This window comes from Thunnus thynnus, chromosome 3 (assembly GCF_963924715.1).
Source record: "Thunnus thynnus chromosome 3, fThuThy2.1, whole genome shotgun sequence".
Classification (NCBI taxonomy): Eukaryota; Metazoa; Chordata; class Actinopteri; order Scombriformes; family Scombridae; genus Thunnus; species Thunnus thynnus.
In genome coordinates, this window is record NC_089519.1 from 28,234,115 (window position 1) to 28,249,013 (window position 14,899).

Consider the following 14,899-nt stretch of genomic DNA (forward strand, 5'->3'; position numbering starts at 1 on the left):
TGACTGTTCTCTAAGCTCCACCCCTCTTAGTTACCATTGATATCCCTCTAAAGTGCTCAGTTTTGGCACGGCACATTGCATGCATGTAGTTTACAGTTATAACGCGGTGGCAGATTTTCCACCTGAAATTCTCAGTAACTTTTGAAACTATCTGATTTTGGACTGAGGAAGACAAAAGCAGCTCCTCATTTGTCAGCTGAAAAGAAAACTGTCGCTGGCAGATTTATTTATCAGCTGTATTAGCTAACAGCTATCAGCTCATTTAGCTAACATTAGCTCCACGAGTTGATTGAAAATACTGTCTCTGGCTGTTTTTTTAATGTTTCCAGCAGATAAATAAATGTTAATAATAAAAATATTATAGATATTAAAAAATAAAATATTAGTAAATAGGAAAGGTCCTTAAATATTCAATTCATTAGTAATTCATTATAACGTACATCATATTACGCTAAAAGACTAAAAGAGGCTAAAGCTGCATGTCCCAGGCAAAATGTAAACATCCTTACCAGTTGATGATGTAAAAGTAACTACTATCACTACTGGTAACTACTAACTATAGAAACACAATTTTCTTGTTTTGCAGTGAAGAGCTAGTTTGTTATTTAGTAAGTATAATCAGGAAAAATGTAAGATCAGACAGTTATTTCCTTCTAAACAACCCTGTTTAGCTTACATACTGGTTTGTATTGCACACAAGTATGTGTTTACTTTTAACATTACAAGGGAAAAGATATTAGGTTGAGGATTAACCAGTGTGTTTAGCAAATGTAATGCTATCTCAGATAATGTTAGCTGATGTTACTGGAGTGTAAACTTCCCCAAATCCAATACAGAGAAGGACAGAGCTGTTAACATTACTCTAAACTCTGATAGCATCCAGGACCACACAGCGTTCAATCTAATGTAGTTAGTTAATGATAAGCTCCTTGACCTCAGAAGTCATGTTCCATTACTACTGTAGGTAGTTAGCTGGACATGCTAATGATTACAGCTAACATTAGAGTGAATAAACACAGTTTAATCCGTTCTTTACACTTTTGCTCTTGTGTTTTTGGTTTTGAAAAGACTAAAAAAAAACATGCTCTACAAACACCACTTCAGAATGAGGTGAAATACAAAGCTTGACAGAACTGCCATGCTTAGTTACAGTTGCTAAATTATGAGTGGATAATCCCTGTTTTGGGGAGGGGTTTAGCGGACGGTTAGTTGTTTGTTGTAGTTTGTTTTTGTGTTTCTGTACAGTCCAAACATTGTTTGATATATGTAGGTTGGGTCAAACATGGCAGATATTCCATTTCTGTCGTCAGACAATGGCACAAGTATGAGACAGCGATTTCACTAAATCATAAATACTGCCTGTTTATCAAGGTTAGCTGCATTTTTAGCTGCTGCACTGAAATCTTCAATTCAAAGAAAAATTCACTGTTCAAGCCACAGTGTGAAGCTGTTATTTTCCAAGAAACCAGTTTTTCAGTGTTTTTGAAAAGACTATTTTTAGAGATCTTAAATGTTAGAGGACAAAACTGAGAATAGAAAAGGAGAATAAAATGCTTTCAAATGTCCAAATTAGAGCAGATACCAGGGATGGACTGTGTGGCCATGATGAGAAACTGAGCAAATGGCCCTCACCGGACCGCTGTTGTCTTATGAGGCCATATTGTTCTAATACACTGCAACAATAACATATTTTATGCACTGAACAGCCTGAAGTGCTTTATAGTAGATTGAGTATCTGCTCCAACAGATTGACAGATGGACAATCTGTGTTCATCCAACATACACTGAGTCTGACAAGGGTATTGAAACATAAAAGTCTCTCAAACATTTTTTTCTCTTAAATACAGTAATTTTATTGAATGGCATTATAATTGGACGATTTGTCGTTGAACTCGAAACATTTATTGATTTCCTCTCCATCCATCTCTCCCTCCTTCTTCCCAAGCCAAGAGCACCTTCAAGACAGTCAGCAGTGCCTCGTTAACAGAGTTTGAGTTGACACGTAAGTGCTTAAAGATGGAACTGGGGATTACTTCCTCTGGGGTCTTTATGTTTTAGATTTAGTTCATTTGATGAGCAACCAGCTTCTAAATTAAGTGGCAATGACAGCCAACCTATGTGTTTTGCATACATGTTGTATAAATTCAAGTATTTTCATTTCTTTGTAGAACTAAAGAAGTTCAAACGCTACCAGATTGTTATGACAAGCTACAATATCATCGGCGAGAGCCCACCCTCCACCCCTGTTGAGGTGTCTGTTGGAGAGGCAGGTAGGTGGAAACAGAAGGAAACTGTTGGGTTGATCAAAATTTCAACGTGTGATCCTCACATCTTGTTCATGAAAGTTTACACTTGTAGAATATGCTGTCAGAAAGGAGGTTTGTTTGTTGAATGTGGTTTTTAAGCTTCCTCTCTCCCCTGTGTCGCACATTTAGGGCTTTGTTAGAAGGTTGCATTTTGGGAACATAAAGGAACGTTTAGTTTGAAGCTGAATCTTTAGATCATTGCTCTTATTACATCAGTTACCTTGGGGTATGAAGATCCTCACAGCCTCCCCCTCCTTCTCTTGATTTACACTTACTCCGTCTTTTAATTTACGGTTCCTTGTCAGTATATCATTTTTAAACATGAAATCTCATTCTTGACCTTTGAAATAGTAGCTTGACAAAGCAATCCCAACTCAAGGTCCATTTAGTTGCTTTTTCCAGAGCTTTCAACTGTATGTCCTCATCAGAGGATGGAGTTTTCTCAGTTGGCAGGGACATGCAAGCTCAGTAGCTGGTTTCAGTCAGAACATTTCATCCACTGATATGATATACTTGAAGGTTCCAGAAAAAGCTAGTAAGTGGGCCTCGAGTTGGAATTCTTTTGTCCCAAAAAAAATCAGATTTTTCTGTTTTCTCTTGTCTCATGCTCTTCTTGCTCTCTCATTCTCTTCCCTTTCTTGCTTTGTCCCGCCCACACCTCCTGTCTTGCTCTCATGGCCCCTTGAGTGACATTAACTATGAGAGGCTCAGTGGTGTTTTTGTTTTGTGTGTGAGTGTGTGTGTGCATGTCTTTCTGTCTTAAAAAGAACCACTTTCAGTTGAAAACCAGCATTGTGAGGACATTTCTGTGTTGTCAGGACATTTTGGCTGGTTTGAGGGTTAAGACTTCGTTTTAAGATTAAGGTTAGAATTGGGTTTAGGTTCAGTTTAGGGTAAAAGTTGGGTTTAGGCATTTCGTTGTGATGGTTAAGGTTAGGGTAAGGGGCTAGGGAATGCATTATGTCAATGAGTGTCCTCACAGGGTGTGTGTGTGTGTGTGTGTGTGTGTGTGTGTGTGTGTGTGTGTGTGTGTGTGTGTGTGTGTGTGCGTGTGCGTGTGTGCGTGTGCGTGTGTGCGTACATCTGATCTGAATATAGTCAAGAGCTGTGCAAGGTCATCTATTTTGTAGTTTGTAGTGATGGCTGAAGCCCTGTTTAACTTTCACTAGAGAGTCAAAACATGGATCCATCAGATATATCTCTCTTACACACACACACACACACACACATACACACACACTACTGCAAGACAGTTAGGAACCACAAACAAACAAGAGTGCAGGTGAACAGACATGCGCATTATGTTAGTAACACCCACACATTTTTGCAATTTCTCTCACAATCTCACAGTCCCTCCATCAGACCGTTGCTGCATTCTTAATCAAAGGGTGTGCGTATGTGTGTGTGTGTGTGTGTGTGTGTGTGTGTGTTTGTAGAGTTTAGTAGGCCATACATGTCACATGCAGAGGAATGAGAGGTGAGGATAAGCAGGGGGAGCGGGAGGAGAGGCAGAAAGGGCTGGAGGGGGAATGATGACATGGGGTGATATGGCCTTTTCTCTAGCCTTAGGTGCACACTGCCGAGTGTTCATGCATATGTGCGGTACAGTGGAGTAACAAGGTACTGCCTTAGGCCCATTCTAATTGGAAGGGTAGAACATATCTTCCCTAATTCGCACTCTTAACACCCAGCTACACACACACGAGCATAGTAAACGTCTAACATAACACCTCGCCCTCTGCAGCTCCATCGGTGGCCCCCCAGTCTATCAGAGTGTCAGCTGCGTCTCCCTCCATCCTTGAGGTGACCTGGGACACACCTCCCCTCGAGACCCAGAATGGACTCATCCAAGGATACAAGGTGACGCACGGATACACACAAACATGTAAACACACAAAGATTTCCTCCTTGTCGCAGGTGAATACGAGACACGTACACACACACACACACACAGATGAGTACTTTCAGTATGAATGTCCATGTAATAGAAAAGCATGCAGGACTGCTTCTGTCTGTATTTAAAATGTCTCTCCTCTTGTCTTGGAGGGGTTTTGCTCTGCTGCACCTTCAAGTGTCCTATAGAGAGGAGAGAAAGAGAGAATTAAGTTAGGGGAAGAATCTGAATATCCTTTAATGGTTTCAATATCACTTCTCTGCCTGTCTCTCCCCGTCAACTCCCCTGTCCCACCCCCTCGCTCTTAGTACTTCAAACACAAGGTTATCTGTCCTGCTTTAGACACATTGATTTCTGCAGGAGTAGAAGAGGGAATGGAGAAGAAAGAAGGGAATGTAATATTTGCAGAGTGAAGGAATGAGATGAGCAAGTGATCCCTGTAGAATCCTGATTAGAAGAGAGGATCAAGGGAATACGTTTAAACTACCAGAGACGGATGGACATGGGGAGGGGAATGTGAGGCAGAGGGGGTTAAGGAGATTAAGACGAGAGAAATAGAGCAAAGAAAGAATGTTTAATGAATTTATAGGTTCTGACTCCGGTTAACACTCCTACTCTGTTAGATGAGAAGCACAGACAGCAGGTAGGACTGAAGGTAAACTTCATTGCAAGTGTATTTTTCGACCGTTTAGTTGTACTGAAATGCCCTTGTGGGCTTGTTAAACACACTGAACATGATGGTTAAGGGGTAACAGGTAATGCAACTAGTAATCAACTTAAAGACACTAGCAACATCCATCTTGCTATTCCTACCAAAATGGGTCAGTCAATTCTAGTAGAAGTGCTACAGAAACAAACAGAAACCAGGATGTGATAAAAATGTTCCTCCTCCTGTGCAAAACAAACATCCAGACGCTGTTTTTCATCAAGGCTTAAGATCCTAAATCAATTCTTTAACCAAAGAGATGTTTAGAAAATCCATTTAAGGTTCATGATCTTATCAAATCATATCACAATCACATCCAACCATGATAACTTTAAATTGTTTTGTTAGAATAATCCTGTTGGTATCACACTCCAAAAAGATCCTCTAAAAACCAGTGGAGTTGATTACAAAATGGCCGGGACTTTTTTTTCTGTAGCCATTAGAACAAAGTATCATAAGAGATATTGCCTATTTTTTAAAATAAAATATTTAAAACTTTTATGCAGAAAGTAATACACTTTTATTTTAAGTTGAGCATATGGATGAGTTATTCTCTATCTCATTAATGTAAGAGCTTGTGGAATGACACAGATGGTAAAATGCTGCCCTCAAGTGCTACTCCAGAGCGGCTACCTCCAAGTTTGGAAGTTGTAAATATAGCTTATAATGGTTTGTAGTGTGTTAAGAATAACAAAATGGACCCTTTTACAAAAGTAGCTCTTGGCTGTTACTTTTTACTTTATATCCCAAACTGCACATAGACTTTTGTGTTGCAGAAAGAAACATAACTTATTCTAACAAAAAACCTAACATTGAGTTCTATTTACAAGAATGATCAATAACACATTAACATAATAACACCTTTGCTATCAATTCCTTCCACAGATCAGAATAATCGAACCATTTGCCCTTAAAGCATGTCTGCTAAATGTCAGATGCCAGGTATCATTGAAATCCCTCCCTTTGGAGCACTCTGAACTTATATTTATGATACATACATATCATACAGACAGTAATAGCAAGAATACCACATTATAGTGCTGCATGTTGGTATTGACTGACAGTACACTGAGGTCAAAGAAATCATATCAATCATATATCAATATCTGTCAGTTTCTCACTTTGTATCCATCGTGATGGTCCACAAATCGACCGGCACGCTGTCAAAACTACCCCTAGATAAAATGTCCAGTGTGCCTGTGCTTATAAAGGCCATGGTTTCATGATCCGAGTTGTATTTGTATGTATTTGTTTTTCAGTGAATTTGCACTTGCACCAACCAGTATGAGAAACAGTACTATATAAGCTGCCATGGCTATTTTCTCTCTCTCTCTGAAGGCCCTTGTGTATACAAACTACTTTTTTGATTCATTTCTAATGCATGAGGCTCAACCACCTCTATAACCTTGTGGTTAGTGTGCATCAGATATGACTGTATGCCTGGGGAAAGTCAAGGCAATTCCATGTCAGCCGTTTTGCCGGGCTCTCAGGTGTCGTTTAAGACATTAATAGATTAGTGTATTTCCTCTATATTCAGCTGAAAAATATGCAGCGATTTGTAAAAGTAAAGATTTAGTGCAAGCAGCTGTAGGTGTAAAGACTGTTGTAGTGGATATGCACCTGTCCAGTACCATTATGGACATGAGGCAAGCTGTTTTAATGCATTTCACAGATTTTGTTACTGTATATAGTAAAATATTAAATATATTGGTTTCACTCATTATACACAGTCTGTTTCATTAGAAGTGTACGTTCTACACTACAATGTAGAAGTCACCAGTTCAGGCATTTTTAGAAATTCTTGTTTTTTTTCAAAGTTTATGAAGTAACTCATTCCTCACATCAGCTCCGATATATTTAACTTATCCAAGAGTGATACATTGATCTGTCTACGGGCCCAAAAATGACAAACACACTGAACTTTAGTTCTACATTCTCATAGCTTTAAATTTGTTTTAGATTGAAGAACAAAATTTTTGCGTTATTAAGTTGTGACATTCACACGCTATAAGCTACAAAGTCTTAATATTAATATTGATCTCCTCATAAGGGGTACAATAATCAGGTGACCTTTGTTCTATTTTAGCTTACAGGGATTGACCAAAGTAGCCTGTGTGTCTTCATTACTGGCCAATGTCATCAAAGTTAATGATCATGTCAATGATTATTGGGTCATTACCCCTTGAGCATGTGCAGTCTGCAAAGAAATGGACTGGAAGTGACATGTAGGGCCACACGAGGTTTCTAAAAATGCTACACACAAGGAACTCATATTTAACTTTTGACTGGATTGGTCCGAATGAGGAAAACTCATGTTGTATGATTGGAAAGTTGGTCATGTGAGAGTTAAAAATACTGTGCACTGACAATAGCACTATATCCATCAAAGGAGGTCTGATTACCTTGAAAAGACAGACTTTCCTGATGTGAGGAATCCATTTGTTTAGATTTCAGGCACTTCCTTGTTGCTGAGCGCCATGTCAGATTTATCAGGAAAATCCAAGTATCCAAGTTTAGTAATTAAGACTTGGATGTCGATGTGAACGCTAACATCTAAGTTAATTGGTAGTTACAACGCAACATCATGCTTGTAAGTGCCGTTTCATGTCACTGAACACATGATCAAATGTATTGTGAATGTACATACATTGTCTTCAGTATCAGGTAGTCTAAGGTAGTCTACATGTCTATTGTCCTGTCAACACCCAAACAAATCTGTCTATAACCACTTTTTATCTCATAGTAAAACTGCACATGAGCTCTTAGATTTTATATGGATCAATGAGGGGAACAGACAAAAAGTAAATAATACATATACAATAGTTGGCAGAAATGAATTGAGGAAGAGGAGAAGACAGGAGCGGCATAAGATGTTAGATTCGTGAAAAACGAAGCCGGTGTTGTTGACAGTCTCTCTCATGTTGCAGATCCACTACTGGGAGAGGGACAAACAGAACCAGAGTGAGAAGGTGAAGGTGATTTTTGTCCCAGACACCCGTGTGCACCTTACCAACCTGACCAGCTACACACCTTACCTGGTCACCCTAACTGCCTTCAACACGGCTGGAGACGGCCCAGCCAGTGATCCCCGTGGGGCCCGGACCCTGCAGTCCGGTAGGGAGTGGTGACAGTTCAGTTCTCTAAAGACAGTTAACAACCATCGTATTATAGTCTTTTTTTATTTCCTCTTACTTTTATTTCTTCTGTCATCCTGTATGTGTCTGCAGCTCCGAGCCAGCCGAGCTTTCTGTCCTTCTCAGAGGTGACAGGAGGAAGTGTCAACGTGTCCTGGGGAGTTCCACTGACTCCTAATGGACAGCTGGAGGGCTACAGGGTCATCTACCAGCCCACTGCTCCTATACAAGGTAGGCATGAACATTGCTGTATACCCATACACAGAGAAATACATGTCAAGACTCACACTGACATTTGTATGGGTTATCTTTGTGAGAGCAGGAGTGAGTAAAATGGTCACAGTGGATGTGAAGGGCAGCTGGCAGCGATGGCTGAAGGTTCGAGACCTGATCAAAGGAGCAACCTACATGTTCGGCGTTCAGGCTCTCACAGTCAGCTATGGACCACCCATACAAGCAAATATCACTGCTCAGCCTGTGCAAGGTAAGCAGGGCCGTACCTCTGGGTGTGTGTCTGTCAACTCCCATTTAGGGACAAAAACCTGGTGCTCACAAGGTAAACTAGAATTAGTTTCGGGTTCAGGCTAGAGTGGGGCTAGGCATGTACTGTAGGCATATTCAGGTCTTACTCTTGTGTTCATATGGTGCAGGCATACAGAATGAAAAGCATGTTCTATTATGTCCTCAAACTCATGTTAAAGCATTCAACTCAAATAATCTTAGTTAATGATTTAAAGGCACATCTTGTTGGAACATGATGCTGTTGATGATGTAATTTTATTTATGTGCTGACAGAACATGTTAAGTTATTGTATGTTTGTATTGTTGTATTTAAGTTAATAAACTAAACTAACTTAGTGGTTATGGTTAAGGCAAGGATAAGTTTAAGGGAATTAATATAAGTAAATACAAAGTCCTTTTAAGTGATAACGTGAAGTATGTGTGTGTCTCTACAGGCACCCCTGGGTCACCTATAGAGATGTCCATCACCAAGACGTCCTCTGCCCTCACTATCCACTGGTCAGACGGAGATATCGGTGCAGCACCTGTGACTGGATATGTTATTGAGGCTCGTCCCTCAGGTAAGCTCCAACAGAAACACAGGTTAGCCAAATCTTAACTTGACATGCACCTCGTCATCACGGGCACTAATTCTTTTCATCAATCAAGAGGGAGGTTAAGGACTAGCCTGCGCTAAACTGTACAGAGTGCAGCTTTCTCCAGTGTCATCAAGACCCGCTGTGCAAATCAAGTCAGCTGCAATTTTCTAATAAAGATTATCAGAGGTGTTAAACAGTAAGTGGATTTCTGCGCCAAGCTGTTTAAACACTCTGCAGGCTGAGAGCGTAGAATTCTCCTACTGATCCATTTTATTGTCTAACAGTTATTGTCTGCACATTATCATCATCTTGAATTTAATTTGACAATTTATGATTTTCTTTAATAAGAATTATGAAAGGGAATAATTCTCAAATGGATCACCCTCTGTCTTGTCTTTGTCTGCCCGTCCATCAAACTCTGACTCAACCCTCTCTCTCTGCAGATGAAGGCGTGTGGGATTCCTTCATCAGACTGCTTCCTCCCAGCAGCAGGTCTGTTTCAGTGCCGCTGGAGCGTCTGAGGTCAGGGATCAGCTACGAGTTCAGAGTCATTGCTGTTAATCGCTATGGTTACGGACAGCCGAGTACACCCTCTGCTGCTCTCGCTGGTAAAGATGCACACAAACACACACACACACACACCGGTAACGATCAGGCTAATGAACATACCCAGGGTGATCCAGCTCGTCTAACTGGGGTTTGACTGGATTTCTTGTTGGTTGGATGTGAAGTGGAAAGTTACTGTGATCGCTGTCATGTGCTTTTGTGTCTGCTGCCATCTAGAGGTGGAATTACACAGCTACAACTGTCATTGTCCAAAAACAAGGCAATACGGAAAGCATATCTGCATTGTTGTTTCCTACCGACAGAATGTCACCAAATAAGTCTAATCATTTATGAAAAATCTAACCCAGACATTTATTCAGCTTCCTCTCTTTCACCCAATAAACTCACCTGAGGGAAGAAACATTTCAAATGATCTGAGGTGTTTGTTTCAGTCTATTTGAAAAATCAGCTGGGTGACATTAATGACAGTAGCACAACAGGGTCTCAGTTAGAGTCAGTCCTCAAAAAATATCATCCACAAATTGCGAGGAGTGTCTTTGGTCCTGTGGGACAAACTATATGATCATGGTGGAATTTAGATAATCATTTTAGTCATTTATCAAACAAAAACGCCAAACATTTGCTGGTTGCAGCTTCTCAGATGTGAGGACTTGAAGGTTTTTTGTGACATACATGATAATAAACTGAAAATCTTTTGATTTTTGACTGTTGATCAGACAAAATAAGAGATTTGAAGACATCATCATGGGCTCTAAGGAGTTATAAAGAACATTTCTCTATTTTCTGACATTTTATAGACAAAGCGTTTATTGAGAAAGTAATCAGCAGATTAATCGATAATGAAAATAATCGTTAGTTGCAGTCATAGTGGACTTGACAAAAACATGTTGATAATATCTCCCTGATATGTGTCCCTTCCTCCCTCTCTCTGTCTGCAGCGCTGTCTGAGCGTCCGTTCTATGAGGAGTGGTGGTTCCTGCTGGTCATGGCTCTGGTGGGACTCATCCTCATTCTGGTCCTGGTCTTCACACTGCTGCTGCACGGACACAGCACCAAGTACAAGGCCTGCGGCACAGGTCTGTGGCTCTGACGTTCAGGCGCTAATGTAATGCTTAATAGGATGGCCCCAGAGGGAAGATTTATTCAGCTGTGTGGCAACTTGGAGATTAAACAATGGTTTGTTGGGGGTTTTTGGGGGGAGTTTTGCACCTGAGTGTGAAATTCCCTCCCTCAGCAGGCACACTACATGTACTTTCTACTGATTTATTGTAATGTACTTCACCTTTAATGATCTGAAAAGTTGAGACATGCACTTGTACTGTGCCAACACTGCCTCAAGCAGTCTTGTTCCTACAACACGACTGCCACCTCTAAGGGGTGTACGCGGAGGAAAACAAGGTCAACCTTGTTCCTTCAACAGGATGATTCAGGGTGAACAGTGCCCTGAAGCATCTCAGGAAGAAATTATCTCCAACTATAATTTTCATGGGATTTTGAATATGGCTTTAGGTTGATGCTGAAATTATAATTAAACAAAATTTACTTGTTAAGCTTGTAATTATAAAGCTCATAAACAATAAGTAATTTAGCTAGTGCTAGCTGTTTTAATAGCCTAAAATTATAATTTATGTAAAGCTAAACTGGTAAATCTACAGTGTCATCTAAGTGGAAGCAGAGTCACTGCTAGAAGTTATTAAGGCTGCATTATAACATAATTATTTTTAGACAAGCCTGCATAAGTTAAATTCTCAACACTTAATACAGCCATATATCAGCTATAGGAGGCCTCATAATAGCTTACTGGTCAGATTAAACTGTGCATTAGAATCACTCCTCCATTGAGAGTTCCCTCAGGAAAAAAATGCAGACTCACTTCTCAGTGTTTCATACTCTGATCTGGGTCGCTCTGTTATGTTTGAGCTCGCACCACCTCCACAGGGTCAATCACAAAGCCTCAGCAGCCGGGAGCTGGAGGGATCAGAGTCTTACTGAAGGATGTGTCAGTGGGAAGGATGCTCACCAACACGGGTTGAAGGACAAACTCCATCCACATTATGACAAAACATTGTTAGTTTGTCTGATGTGTTGCCCAGTTTCTCTTCTGAAGCTTTTAGTCTTTCATGTTTTCTTCCTGTTTTCATCAGAGTTTCTTCTCCTGTCAGGTTTACTGTAATGTTCTCAGTTGTGGGTGCAGCAGTGCTTTTACTTTCACTTTGTGTGTTTGTGGATGTGGGTGTCTGTCTTTGTGAGGACCATTTTGAGTTTTATACCTTGGGAGTGAGAGTATTTTTGCCAACCGTCACTTTGGGACCGACTTTCAAAGGGTTGTTTGAGGGTTAAGACTTTGGTTTTAGGGTGAAAGGGCGGGTTCACAACAGTCTGGAGTCCAAATGAACATTGAAATAGGTTTTTCTTGCCATGATGATTCCTCCTGTTCATACTGATCGTTAGAAGATCCCTTCATAATGCACTTACAATCTAAGTGATGGGGGACAAAATCCTCAAGCCTTCTTTTGTGCAAAAAATGTATTTAAAAGTTTATTTGAAGCTAATATGAAGCTCAGTTGTCCAAATCAGTCAAATCATGAGGTTAATCTTTCAATGTTACAGTCTTTTTAGTGCCAAAGTTCCTCTTTTTGTTACTATACTTCCACTGCAGCTCAACAGGGAAACACTGTCTGAGGAAACACAAATTGGGAATTTGGTGCTAAAAAGATTGTAAATGTAGCAAATATCCTCTTGATATGACTAACTCAGACTACTGAAGCCTCATATAAGCTTCAGATAAACTTACTTACATTGAAAGCACATCTGAAGTGGATCTTTTAACAGCCAGTATGAAGAGGAGTAACGATTACAGCAAGGAAAACCTCTTTCAGTGTTCTTATGGCCCCCCTGTGTGCTTGTGCATGCACGCCAACATCTGCAAGACAAAGTTTGCCCTGACAAGCACAGGTTACATCAGGACAGCTGTTAATCTGAGTTGCCATGGAAACCATGGCACAACCTCTGGGCAGTGGAGCGATCAAACGCAGTGAGGGAGGTGCTGTAGGAGGGGAGAGATCAAGTGCATTCAGGGTGACCATACAAGCATAAACTAGAGTGAAGAATTGTGGGCAACAGGAAATGTAATTTTTGTTTAGGTGACCTTAAATTATTCAGAGCACTTTGGTTTGTTCCAGACAGCAATCACATTCATCCCAATTTAAAACATGACATTGTTTCCTTTATTGCTAGTTTGTTCTGGTTTTCGGTGGACAAATTATGAAGATATTCTCTGTGGTTATTTCCTGAGTGCCATATTATGATTCCTAGTTTTATTTGCTTCTTATTCTCTGAATACACAATAAATGAAGCTCACATAAATTCTGTGTAAAGCAAGTGGAACCATTGCAGAAAAAAAATTTAGACGAGTGACTGAACTTTTTTTGTTTTTGGGGATTTGGGGATTTTGTCTGAACCAATTAAAAAATGAGCAAAAAAAAATTGAAGAATGAAACTCCTTTTTCTCCTCTTCCTCCAGGGAAGCACGTCACCACAGCGGAGGAGTCTGTAACTCTGGACAACGGGGGTTTCACCGCTCTGGAGCTCAACAGCAGAACGCTCAACAGCAAGAACTCCTTCCTGAAAAAGAACGGGACCAGGTGTGCAGTCAAACACAAGCACACACACACATTCCTGGCTTTTGTTTTTTTTTAAATATCTCAGATATTTATTGTTTGTGTGTGTGTGTCCAGGTCTCCCCCCAGGCCCAGCCCAGGTGGTCTTCACTACTCTGACGAGGACATCTGTAACAACTATAACGGAGCCATACTCACCGAGAGCACCACTCTCACTGAGAAGCCCACTGAGGTCTCTGAGTCAGAGGTATCTCTCTCTCTTTCTCTGTTCGTCTCTCTCTTCACTGTCTCTCTCTCAAATTCAAAAGCTTTATTGGCCAGGAAAAAAACGTGTTTCTAAAAAAGTGCAGTACAAAATTGCACTTAAACACCAACCTTTTCTGTTAGATGTACCCCACAGCGCTAATAGATGAGCTCATCAGCAGCACCCATCATGTTCCAAATATGTTCTTAGGAATGAGTTATAAACTGGATGATATTTAACACTATTAATTATATCAAAGTGAATATTATTACATTTGTACCTATTGTTCATATATGTGAATTGTCATTGTTAAGATTGTTTTGTTCAAGTTGGAATTCATGCTAAAAACTCTTGGAGTGGCAAAAAAACTGGACATTTAAAACATTTATTACATTTAACTAACTGTTTCATTTACTTTTAGCTAATTCTTTTAAAACTGTACTTTTAGCTATAACTTCTCTGCTTGCTTGTTAATTACTTTTTACACACTGTTTACAACACGTAGTGTTTGACAACTGGTTGATGGGCAGCTTACTGGTTATTGTAAAGATCAGCATCCCACCAATTTGTAATCCAATTTGGCTGTTTATTTTCATCCTTAACACAGATATGTGGTATATTTTTCAGTTGAGCTCATTTAATTAGTTCAGCTTTCCACATACCCTGTGGAAACCGCAGAAGTACCCCCTGGTTGGTAATCACTGACCTCAAGGTTTTAACACGATGACCATCTAATTGCAACATCACCGGGTTCAAGTCCGGCCACAGACCTTTGTTTCATGTCATTCCCCATTTCCTGTCAGCCCCCTGCTGTCTTCTATTACATAAAGGCAAAAATACTTTAAAAACGCACTAGCTGACAGCCAACATCTAAATTTAATGTATGATTTTTTGAGGACTCCTTTGTTTTCTCACTCTGCTTAATGAACTTGTAACCTCATCTTTATACTGTTTTGTACAAATGTGAATACAAAATCGATGACAAAAAGAAGGTCAAACCAGCCCACTATTTTCATGCCACTGAAACAATCTTGGCATTTTCTCATAAATTGCAAGTAGCAATTGTACGTGCTTTGTACTCTACTGATGTTGTTTGAGCAGAGTCTTTCTTGTGGAAGATGAAAAGAAAAGGTGAAAAATAAAGAGAAATCACACTAAATAGCTCCGTCTGCCTCCATTGTGAATTTAACATGCTGAACTGAAACAAAGGGCTGCTGATAATGGATCAGATGTGCCAACAGTGTCATCTGTAAAGTGTATCATGTAATCTCAGCATCTTCGGTCCAATTACTCATCATTTCCTGTCTGTCTGTTGTCCAATAAAAGCA

At 40.0% G+C, this 14,899-nt stretch overlaps 2 protein-coding genes across 5 annotated transcripts in view; one reads left to right on the forward strand and one right to left on the reverse strand.

Annotated features, from left to right (window-relative positions):
• LOC137180013 (monocyte to macrophage differentiation factor 2-like) overlaps nt 1-14,899 on the reverse strand; it is a 359,049-nt gene that overhangs the window by 247,665 nt on the left and 96,485 nt on the right. The window lies entirely within an intron of this gene.
• Nucleotides 1-14,899, forward strand: part of LOC137180002 (protein sidekick-1-like) — a 248,867-nt gene that overhangs the window by 231,891 nt on the left and 2,077 nt on the right. For all 3 annotated transcript variants that reach the window (XM_067585149.1, XM_067585150.1, XM_067585151.1), the window contains 11 exons: nt 1,946-2,002; nt 2,169-2,270; nt 4,051-4,166; nt 7,834-8,020; nt 8,134-8,271; nt 8,363-8,524; nt 8,997-9,122; nt 9,584-9,748; nt 10,646-10,783; nt 13,231-13,351; nt 13,445-13,574. In XM_067585149.1, coding sequence (XP_067441250.1) covers nt 1,946-2,002; nt 2,169-2,270; nt 4,051-4,166; nt 7,834-8,020; nt 8,134-8,271; nt 8,363-8,524; nt 8,997-9,122; nt 9,584-9,748; nt 10,646-10,783; nt 13,231-13,351; nt 13,445-13,574 — 1,442 coding nt within the window. The remainder of the gene's footprint in view (nt 1-1,945; nt 2,003-2,168; nt 2,271-4,050; nt 4,167-7,833; nt 8,021-8,133; nt 8,272-8,362; nt 8,525-8,996; nt 9,123-9,583; nt 9,749-10,645; nt 10,784-13,230; nt 13,352-13,444; nt 13,575-14,899) is intronic.